Source organism: Poecilia reticulata, chromosome 20 (assembly GCF_904066995.2).
Source record: "Poecilia reticulata chromosome 20, P_reticulata-male-v2, whole genome shotgun sequence".
NCBI classification, from domain to species: domain Eukaryota; kingdom Metazoa; phylum Chordata; class Actinopteri; order Cyprinodontiformes; family Poeciliidae; genus Poecilia; species Poecilia reticulata.
The window spans coordinates 27,519,602-27,530,893 of NC_088849.1; the positions used below are offsets into that span (position 1 = coordinate 27,519,602).

General features: G+C 45.8%; 1 protein-coding gene across 1 annotated transcript; it reads left to right on the plus strand.

The window, feature by feature from the left end:
* The first annotated feature begins 3,004 nt into the window (after positions 1-3,004).
* LOC145549307 (uncharacterized) lies at positions 3,005-5,522 on the plus strand. Its single transcript, XM_081601280.1, has 3 exons — positions 3,005-3,152; positions 4,174-4,459; positions 4,672-5,522. The coding sequence occupies exons 2-3, from the start codon at positions 4,186-4,188 to the stop codon at positions 4,968-4,970; spliced, it is 573 nt and encodes a 190-aa protein (XP_081457406.1). The 5' UTR covers positions 3,005-3,152; positions 4,174-4,185; the 3' UTR covers positions 4,971-5,522.
* The last annotated feature ends 5,770 nt before the right edge of the window (positions 5,523-11,292 follow it).

Below are 11,292 nucleotides of genomic sequence, written 5' to 3' on the forward strand. Positions count from 1 at the left end.
GTCACACCCGTTGCCATGGCAACCTCCTGAAAACATTCAGTGCGTTACGATATCAGGTTTTCAGGCTTGATATTTATTTAGTGATCAGTAATAATCATGAACACAGAGATGGTTGATTGGTTCATTTTAATCTGTTATTTTAATAATGGAACCGAAACGCACAGAATTGCACAACACCTTGTTGAAACAATAATCACTGAGATTATTATTGTTGTTGTTGGGTCATTAATTTGAAAACGTTTTGTTGACTTTTTGTCGTTCTTTAATAAAATGATGAACGTTTTGATAAGGAGTCAGAGGAGGACGTGCTGCTCTCAGCGTCCTCAGTTTGTCACCTGATGCCGATATCGACTCAAAACCCTCAGAGATCGTCGTGTTGCGCCGCTGCTCTAGTAAAGCAGGAACAGTCCAGAAACATTATGAAATGGGAAAAAAGTATTTAATAACTGATTAAGTCGTGTTTTAGATTGTTCTTGAAAAACTAATCACTCATGGTTGCACAGTGAACCCGTTGATTTTGTACATCAGACAGCCGCTCCCCTCTCTAGCAGGTACTGCAAACCCTCACTAAATCTTTTAGGGGTAGCAGCACCTGCCGTACCCCCTTACTTTCACCCCTGCTCTCATATCATACTGTCACAACATAATGACAGTTTTAACAAATATGTGAAAAAATATTTATATAAAAGTTACATACTGCAGCTTTAATTAAACTCAGGAGAGGACGGGTCAGGAGGGACGTGGGTTAGAGCTGCTGCTGACTGACTCCTTTGTTAAGTGGTAAAAGGCACAAGAGACAAGTTAAATATAGATATATATAATATAGATAAATATAGACACAGATAGGGGGGATCAGGGTGAATACGGATGTGTGTTTGGTCTGGGAGGAATAACATTAAACTTTTACAGCTAAAAATAATCTTTGAAAATACAATATAATTAATTTTGTATTTGACAGGACCCCATTTTTTAAATTTATGTCTATGAACAAAATATAAATAATTAAATTGTGGAGGGCCCCCTGCTGGTCAGGGCCCCTAGAATCGTCATCACTTTTCAGCAACTATACAACTACTGGATGTACAGCGCAGACTCATCAGTCTGCACCCGGCTACGGAAGCCTAACTGCGACAAATCACTACAGGGGGCAGCTTATATTAAAGTAAAACAAGCTTTTACTTTCATAATAAATACATAAACAAACCTTTCAAATAAAATAACCATATTTATTAATAAACAGAATATAAACAGTGACATATAACAAATGCTAAGTAACTAAGTAATTAATTTTCATAAACCAGTGACTTTTGAGAATAGGGACATAAAGAGTTTAAATTTTCCTAATTTTTATTTTTTTTTATTATTTCTCAATCTCATGACAAATATGACAAATAATGTTTTAGAAATGTAAAGATGCTAAGCTACAGGCTCCCAGTTGCAACATTTTTTTTAAATTACATTTTTAATCGGTGAACTTTATCATCACCATCTGACAAAACTAAATATAAAATAATTTTTAATGACCCTAATTGTGATTTTTTTACTCATTTTACAGACAAATGCTTCTCAAGAAACTAAATAAATATTATTTAAAACAAAAAACAACAAAAAGTCCATCTGACGGAGTTGACACAGAACTGAAGGTGACAAACTAGTGAGTAAAATGAAAAACTTGGTCCATGTGAAGTAATGCAATTTATGGAAAATACATTAAAATGAATTAATGGCACATTTAAGTGAGATTTGACAACAATTTCACTGAAAGAGTCAGAAAAACTCTGACGGAGTTGACGAAAAGCCAAACTACCTCAGTTTATATGATGTTATTCTGAAGGAGGCCATGTTGTAGCTCATCAGGTCCATGAAATCTTTACATTTTACCAAAATTAAGCTTTTATTTCACAAAATTTCCATTAAAGTTTTGTAAATTGTCAGTTATGGTGTTGACACATCATGGTTGTGATGAACAACTTAGGAATAAAAAGAGAAAAAAACTAAAGAATAACATAAGCTAACCGGAGCTAACTAGCCCTGTTAGCAAAGGAAGAAACAGGAAGTGGTCATGGGGTCCTCAGAAGTTCTGGTGCCCCCAATAATGCCTGATTTATTACATTCTTTTCATTTCTGACGGTGTCGACAAAAACTAGGGACAAATTTCAATGGAGTTGGAAAATATATAAAAATTATTTTTAATTCAATTCATTGATACCTTTATAATTATTTATTTGACTACTTAAACTTAATTGTCATAATATATAATTTTAGTATTTCTTTAATTGTTTTAAACTATTATAATGTATTGAGTTCTGCTCCTGGACAAGGGCTTTTACAGGCATCATCCACCGACTACAATGTTTAAAATAAAAAATATTCAGAAAATACCTGGAAAATATACATTGTTGTGCTCACATGACCCAGTTAGTTTAGGCAGATATTTGAAAAAAATTACGTTTTTTTGTATATTTTATTAAAATTTTGTGCTTTATCCATAGGCCTTGTTTTGTCCCTATTCTCAAGAATAACTGAATCACTATCACTATAATTACTATATATATATATATTATTCTCACCACAACGTGACCTCTGAATTCCCTACAAGTTATTGCTGCGGTTCACTTTGAGCTGCAACCAGAGCTAACGCGGCGGGTTTTAAACTCTTACATAGAGTTCTCCAAAGGATCATAATTCCTCACAGTAAGTTGATGTAAATATCCATACAGGTCAGCCTGTGTCTAGTTTGAGTGAAAGGAGGCGGCAGCGCGCGAGGAAAAGCGCAGAGGCTCCAGCTGTGATTGGTCTCCTGTGGGGTTTAAATGCATAAACTATAACCTATTATAAACCTATTATTTAGGAATAAATCTGTGTTCATCATCCGCTTTGACCTCTCCACCGGTTCTGCAGCACCATGCATCGGATTTAGACTTTAGCTTTGGTGATGAAGCAGATGGTGATCTTCCACTTTACAGGCGGTTTTCATGAGACGCTGTGAAGGAGTTGGAACATGTTGGAGGAGCGACAGAACCGGTTCCTGAGCGCCGCCTTCAGCGTTTCTGTGGAAGGAACCCGGAAGCAGCTCAGTCTGGGCTGATCCAGCAGAGCACCGCCGTCTTCAGGTAGCAGGCAACGCATTGCTCAGCTCCGTCTGCCAGCCGGTGAGTACGACCTCTGACCTTTCTCTAGCCACCAAACAGAACCGGAGAGGAGGTCAGCCAGCTGTTGGCGGTTTCCTGTTTCTATCCACTGATGGCGATAACGGCTTCAGACTGCAGCCAGTCTGAACCTGCAGCTTCACCTGCTGCGCAGAATTTCAATATTAATGTCAGTTTCTGTTTGATACAAAGTTGCTGGGAAACAGGCAGGAATGGGGTTTGGGATTTAGCTTGGCCTAATGCTGGCATCACATCACTGAGGGTCTGATTAAAAACCCAGCTGTGCACATCCAGTGGAGACTCCAACCGTCCCACAGATCCTAAATCTGCTGGTTTCTGATGTCACATGAAAGGGATGTGGGGGGAGCCAGGGGGGGCGAGGTCGCATGGTGCTACAGGTCTGTTTCTGTGGAACTTACCTGAGATTTTCAATCAGAACATCAGACTGCAGTCCGGGCTGCTGATAGGAGCAGGTTCGGCTCACACTGTAACCTGACACCACAGGTGAGGCCCGGTTCTGTGGAACTCACCTGAAAGTCGTCAGGCGGCTTTCAGAGCAGGTCTCCATCGAGGGTCAGGTTTTTGAGCATCTTCTATTAATAGAAAACTTCCTCCTGATGATATCATGAAAATACAGATCGTTTCCTCTTCCACAACATGGATGCTGATGGTTTAGGTGCAGGTGACCTGTGGCCTCTTCAGGTGAGCCTTTCTGATGCAGGTAGCATTTACCAGGAAGCAACTTCTTGGTTGCCTCCACTATAAAATTAGACATTTCCACATTTTTGGCAGCATGCAACAGTCCTGGAGAGAAACCAATGAAGCTCCACCTGAGCAACCAGACGGTACAGGTAGAGGAAACTATGTGCTGACCTTCCTCTGCCAGTAGAGGGGGCTCATCTTCATTGCCAGTCTTCCTCTCCAGTCCAAGGTCCGGTGTCCTCCAATGTGTCCCTGGTCCAACTCAGCTGAGTCTCCAGGGTCCTACTGACGACTTCTGACTGGTGTTTTCCTCTGATTTCAGCTGTAGGTCGAGATGTGCACAGAAGAAAAACTTGTTGATATCCTGGATGATTTGCTAGATGAGGAGTTCAACTCCTTCAAATGGCATCTGAAGAAGGAAACCTGGAATGGCATGGAACCGATCAAACCCACCAAGTTGCAGAGGGCAGAAAGGATGGATGTTGTGGACCTGATGGTGCAGAAGTACCAAGAGACTGGAGCCATGCAGGTTGCTCTGAATATGTTCAAGAAGATCAACAGGAATGACCTGGTGAATAAGATGGGGGAGCTGTGTCCCGCAGCTAAAGGTCAGTCAGAGCTTCATGGTCCTCCAGAACCACCCGAACCCAAAACTGACCCACAACTTTTAAAGTCGGCTCCAGATGTTTGATCAGTTAATTGTGTAGTTTAGTTGCCATTCCTTTACTGTTTGTGTTTTTAATATTGTAAAGTATTGTTGGGTTCTGTTAGAGTTTTAGTCCATCATCACCCTAACATCAGCTTTTGACTCGTCCTCCAGCTGGTGGTCCACAGGCGTCTTCCAGCTCCTCGGTCGACTCGGTTGAGGTGCTGACATCGGTGAGAACACAGCTGGTGGGGAAAATCTCCAAGCAGGTTCTGCAGCAGCTTCTGGACAAAATGCTGGAGAACAAGGTTATGAACGACGGCGAGATTGAGCTCGGTCCTCTGAACCAGGGGGAAAAAGTCCGGGCCGTGGTCGACATGGTCCGTAAAAAGGGCTCCAAGGCCAGCTCGGTTTTCATCGCCGCGCTGTGTGAGCTGGATCCGTGTCTGGCAGAAGATCTGAAGCTCAAGTAGAAGACGGAGGAGAGCCGGTCCCAGAGACCGAGACCCTCTGACCCAACAGAATCTTTTCATCAGCTCCTGTGAGTTGCAGAAACATGTTTGATCCTCTGGTTAGAAGAACCAACAGGAAGTCCAATCAGAACCACATCATGTTCTGAAAAACACTAAAAGATAAAGTTTTACATTACATCACCAGAAACAGGGTCCATCTGATTCCACCAAGCACAGAACAGATGGACCCTTTATCTGCCGGACGGCTCTGATTGGATTAAATCACCCTGAAAACACTTCCTGATTGGTTTGTCTCATTTGGATCATTTCATAGGAAACCAAACATGAAACTTAAAATAAAAAATGTTTTTGCTTAATTCAATCCCATCGATGAGTTCAGAGCGTCCAGCAGTCTGATGATGATGAAGCTCGTTCTCCACCCTAACCCACCTGGGTTCTGTTGATCCCGCAGGACCGACAGGTCCGACAGGTCCACCATGCGAGTTTCTGTTCTTTCATTGTTTCTGTGTAACTGCAGCTGATCACTGATTCTAATAAAACGTTTGACTCTGAGTCTCTGCTGATTCTTCTAAAACACCAACTAGCTGGAGTCCAGACCAGGAAGCAGAACCTGTCTGAGATCACAGGACGGTTACCCACCCACTACCTGCTAACACACTGCTAACACCCCACTGACACGCTGTTAGCACACTGCTAGCACACTGCTAACACCCCACTGACACGCTGTTAGCACACTGCTAGCACACTGCTAACACCCCACTGACACGCTGCTAGCACACTGCTAACACCCCACTGACACGCTGCTAGCACACTGCTAACACCCCACTGACACGCTGTTAGCACACTGCTAGCACACTGCTAACACCCCACTGACACGCTGCTAGCACACTGCTAACACCCCACTGACACGCTGTTAGCACACTGTTAGCACACTGCTAACACCCCACTGACGATCTGTAAGCACATTGCTAACACACTGCTAACACCCCACTGACACGCTGTAGCTGAAGCCCCGCCCCCAGGTAAATGAGGCCACGCCCCTCTAGTTGATGTCCCGCCTCCAGGTAAATGAGGTCACGCCCCTGTAGCTGACGCCCCGCCCCCAGGTAAATAACGCCGCGCCCTTGTATCTGAAGCCCCGCCCCCAGGTAAATGAGGTCACGCCCCTGTAGCTGAAGCCCCGCCCCCAGGTAAATGAGGCCACGCCCCCGTAGCTGAAGCCCCGCCCCCAGGTAAATTAGGTCACGCCCCTGTAGCTGACGCCCCGCCCCCAGGTAAATAACGCCGCGCCCTTGTATCTGAAGCCCCGCCCCCAGGTAAATGAGGTCACGCCCCTGTAGCTGAAGCCCCGCCCCCAGGTAAATGAGGCCACGCCCCCGTAGCTGAAGCCCCGCCCCCAGGTAAATTAGGTCACGCCCCTGTAGCTGACGCCCCGCCCCCAGGTAAATAACGCCGCGCCCTTGTATCTGAAGCCCCGCCCCCAGGTAAATGAGGTCACGCCCCTGTAGCTGAAGCCCCGCCCCCAGGTAAATGAGGCCACGCCCCCGTAGCTGAAGCCCCGCCCCCAGGTAAATTAGGTCACGCCCCTGTAGCTGACGCCCCGCCCCCAGGTAAATAACGCCGCGCCCTTGTATCTGAAGCCCCGCCCCCAGGTAAATGAGGCCACGCCCTGTAGCTGAAGCCACGCCCCCAGGTAAATGAGGTCACGCCCCTTTAGCTGAAGCCCCGCCCCCAGTCTTTAGACTCTAACAGGTTTTCTCCAACTTTGCCCTGAATTTGTCTCCATTCATCCTCCATCAACTCTGACATCTTCCCTGCTGATGAATATATTTAATGTGATTACTTTTTTAACTTTTTGAACGTGAAACGTCAGATTAAGTTAACTTTTGTTTTTAACTAAATTGTAAGAGATTTTTAGTATTTATTTTGTCGATATTTTTTACAAGAAATAAAGTTTTTTTCTTTTTTCTTTTCAAACAATCAAGTCGGAAGCGCGTGCAGGAATCAAACCACCTGTTTCCACCCACAGCCTTCGTAGGAAAAGTTCGGTTTTGAACCCAGAAGGCCGCGACAGAATGTATGTCTGAGCAAAAAAGTGAAAAAATGACAAGGTCGCCGAAACACGTGTGGTCTGGGTGAGGAGACGCAGAGGGAGCCGCGGATCGAGAGGATGAGCCGCTTTATCCTGGATCTTGATACCGTCTTGTTATTTCAAAAAATGTATTTATTTTCTTTTACCAGAGTGGCGGAAACGGGGTTTCCAGGCCCGGCGGCATGGGCGGGCATTGGGGGACATTACCCGCCCACAGAGTCAGCCGTGCCCCCCTGGACTGGAAGCTGTTTGTTGGTTTTTACCATAAAGTGGCCAACAGTCTGTTATTCCTATATCGATTTGATACAGTAGGGATTCCGCATTTCCATATCTGTGTCCTCTGTCACTTTTTTCAGCAGTTAAAACTGTTTAATCGGTTGTTAACACGTCGTAACCTGTTTTTCCGAGGCGCCTTTAAACGCAACATGAGCGTTGAGACGCTCGCGCTGGGTTTACAAGGATAGACCCTCATGGCCGCTCTGCCTATTGTCGTTGAGAGACGAGATTTAGGGCGGCCATCTTGGAGCGGTCCACCACTCCACTCAGTGTTATGTGTTTAGAGGAAAATGGTTTGTTCAGTTAAAATCATTTTCCTCTCACCCAGTTCCCGTCTCCTCAGGTGTTCCTCAGGGCTCTGTCCTGGGACCCTTGTTGTTTATCATTTACCTTCTCCCCCTTGGTAATATTTTTCGCAAACATAACATCCAGTTTCACTGCTATGCGGATGACACCCAGCTCTGTTTCAACCAAACCTAAGTCCATGCTTCCATTTTCCTCCCTCACTGACTGTCTTCTTGAAATAAAACAATGGTTTACTCTTAACTTCCTCAAATTAAATTCCAGTAAAACTGAACTTCTCTTAATTGGTACTAATTCAATACTAAGTAAACTTGATCATTTCTCCATTTCAGTTGATAACTCCTCCATCTTTCCCTCCCTCAGGTTAAGAGTCTGGGTGTCATCCTCTCTTTTGCCTCCCAGGTCAATATTATCACTCGGTCAGTTTATTTTCATCTCTGAAATATTCTCCGTCTCCGTCCTTCTCTCACTCCGCACTCCACTGCTGTTCTGGTCCAGTTTGGTCACATCTCGTTTAGACTATTGTAATTCTCTACTTTTTGGTCTGCCACAGAAAACTCTGCATAAATTACAATTGGTTCAGAATTCAGCTGCTCGTATCATTACAGACCCCTTTAATTCATCACACCTATTTTACAACAGGCTTCCAATCACATATCGCATCAACTATAAAATACTTGTTCTAACTTTTAAAGTAGTTCCCAACCTCACACCTTCATATCTCTCTGACCTCCTTCACATTGTCACACCCACCCGTCCCTCAGGTCCTCTTCTTCTGTCCGTCTCACCGTCCCCCCTGCTCGTCTTGTCACTATGGGGAGCAGAACATTCAGCCGCTCTGCTCCCAAACTCTGGAACCTCCATCCTCCATCCATCACTCCCACCTGATCTCCGGAACATCGAGTCTTTGCAATATTTTAAGTCCAAACTCAAAACCCATTTGTTTGAACTAGCATACAACCTTTAATTATCTTTGTACTGTCTTATAAATCTTATTTGTGTTTTTATGTTTTTTATTACCGGTATGCATTTTATAATTTGCTTGTTTTTATGTCAAGGTGACCTTGGGTGTCCAGAAAGGCGCCTACAAATAAAATGTATTATTATTATTATTATTATTATTATTATTATTATTATTATTATTATTATTTAGCAGCACAATGACGTATCAGCGCATTTAATCGATCATAAGACGCTTTTTTGTTACTGGAAACTATATTCAATCATCTATCAAAGCTACATTTATAAACAATTGTATTATTTAAGTATGTTTTAATACATAGTTCAGCATATTTAAATATGCTTAGTGGCTATAACAATAGAATAGGATGGAATATTCTGATATTGATGAATGATGAGCAGATTACAAAGCACACAGCCATTTATCATTTATTTAATAAATTATTTAGTAATATCAATACATATTTAAATAACTATACAAACAAAAAAAGATTAATACTGAATAATATATATCGGATACATGTTATATATATATATATATATATATATATATATATATATGGGCGGAATACTTCGAAGACCTCCTCAATCCCACCAACATGCCTTCTGTTGAGGAAGCTGAGCCTGGGGACTCTGGGCTGGGCTCTCCAATCTCTGGGGACGAGGTCGCCGAGGTGGTCAAAAAGCTCCTCGGTGGCAGGGCCCCTAGGGTGGCAGGGCCCCTAGGGTGGCAGGGCCCCGGGGGTGGCAGGGCCCCTAGGGTGGCAGGGCCCCGGGGGTGGCAGGGCCCCTAGGGTGGCAGGGCCCCGGGGGTGGATGAGATCCGCCCGGAGTTCCTTAAGGCTCTGGATGTTGTAGGGTTGTGTTGGCTAACGCGACTCTGCAATATCGCATGGACATCGGGGGCAGTTCCCCTGGACTGGCAGACTGGGGTGGTGGTCCCCCTGTTTAAAAAGGGGGACCGGAGGGTGTGCTCTAATTACAGGGGGATCACACTCTTAAGCCTCCCTGGTAAGGTCTATTCAGGGGTCCTGGAGAGGAGGGTACGTCGGATAGTCGAACCTCGGATTCAGGAAGAGCAGTGTGGTTCTGGTTCTGGTCGTGGAACACTGGACCAGCTCTACACCCTCAGCAGGGTCCTGGAGGGTGCATGGGAGTTCGCCCAACCAGTCTACATGTGTTTTGTGGACTTGGAGAAGGCGTTCGACCGTGTCCTTCGGGGGGCCCTGTGGGGGGTACTCCGGGAGTATGGGGTACCGGGCCCTTTGATACGGGCTGTCAGGTCCCTGTATGACCGGTGTCAGAGTCTGGTCCGCATTGCCGGCAGTAAGTCGGGCTCGTTTCCGGTGAGAGTTGGACTCCGCCAAGGCTGCCCTTTGTCACCGATTCTGTTCATTACCTTCATGGACAGAATGTCTGACCAGCCGAGGTGTTGATCCGTTTTGGTGGCCTTAGGATCGCATCTCTGCTTTTTGTGGATGATGTGGTCCGGTTGGCTTCATCAGATCATCATCTGCAGGTCTCACTGGAGTGGTTCGCAGCCGAGATGAGGCTCAGTGCCTCCAAATCCGAGGCCATGGTCTTGAGCCGGAAAAGGGTAGAGTGCCTCCTCCGGGTCAGGGGGGTCGTCCTGCCTCAAGTGGAGGAGTTTAAGTATCTGGGGATCTTGTTCATAATGAGGGAAGAAGGGAACGGGAGATCGACAGGCGGATTGGGGCAGCGTCTGCCGTGAAGCGGGCGCTGTACCGGTCCGTCCTGGTGAAGAGAGAGCTGAGCCAAAAAGCGAAGCTCTCGATTTACCGGTCGATCTACGTTCCCACCCTCATCTATGGTCATGAGCTTTGGGTCATGACCGAAAGAACGAGATCACGGGTACAAGCGGCTGAAATGGGTTTCCTCCTCCGCAGGGTGGCTGGGCTCTCCCTTAGAGAGAGAAGCTCGGTCATCCGGGAGGGACTCAGAGTAGAGCCGCTGCTCCTCCACCTGAACTCCCTGGTGAGGAGTTCAGGTCCCACCGGGAGGAGGGGAGACCCAGGACACGCTGGAGGGACGATGTCTCTCTATGGCCTGGGAACGCCTTGGGGTTCCTGGAGGAGCTGGAAGAGGCTGGGGAGGGAAGTCTGGGCCTCCCTTCTGAAGCTGCTACCCTACCCTATATATATATATATATATATAAAAATTCCCTTCTCTCCCTCTGCGGGTGGTCTGTTTCATCCTCTGAGCTCGGGTCCTCTACCAGAGGCCTGGGAGCTTGAGGTTCTCCTCCAGTATCTTGGCTGTGCCTGGAACTGCACATTTCTGGACTGAGATGTCTGATGTTGTTCCTGGGATCTGTTTGAGCCACTGCTCCAGTTTGGGGGTGACTGTCTGCCCCGAGGGCCCCGATGACCACAGGCACCACTGTGGTCTTCACCTTCCAGGTCTTTTCCAGTTCCTCCCTGAGGCCCTGGTATTTCTCCAGTTTCTCCTTTTTCCTGATGTTGTATCACTTGGTATTGCTACATCCACCACAACGGCTTTCCTCTGTTCTTTATCCACCACCACAATGTCCGGTTGGTTCGCCATTACCATCTTGTCTGTCTGGATCTGGAAGTCCCACAGGATCTTAGCTCGGTCATTCTCCACCACTTTTGGGGGTGTTCCCCACTTTGATCTTGGGGCTTCCAGTCCATATTCTGCACAGATGTTCCT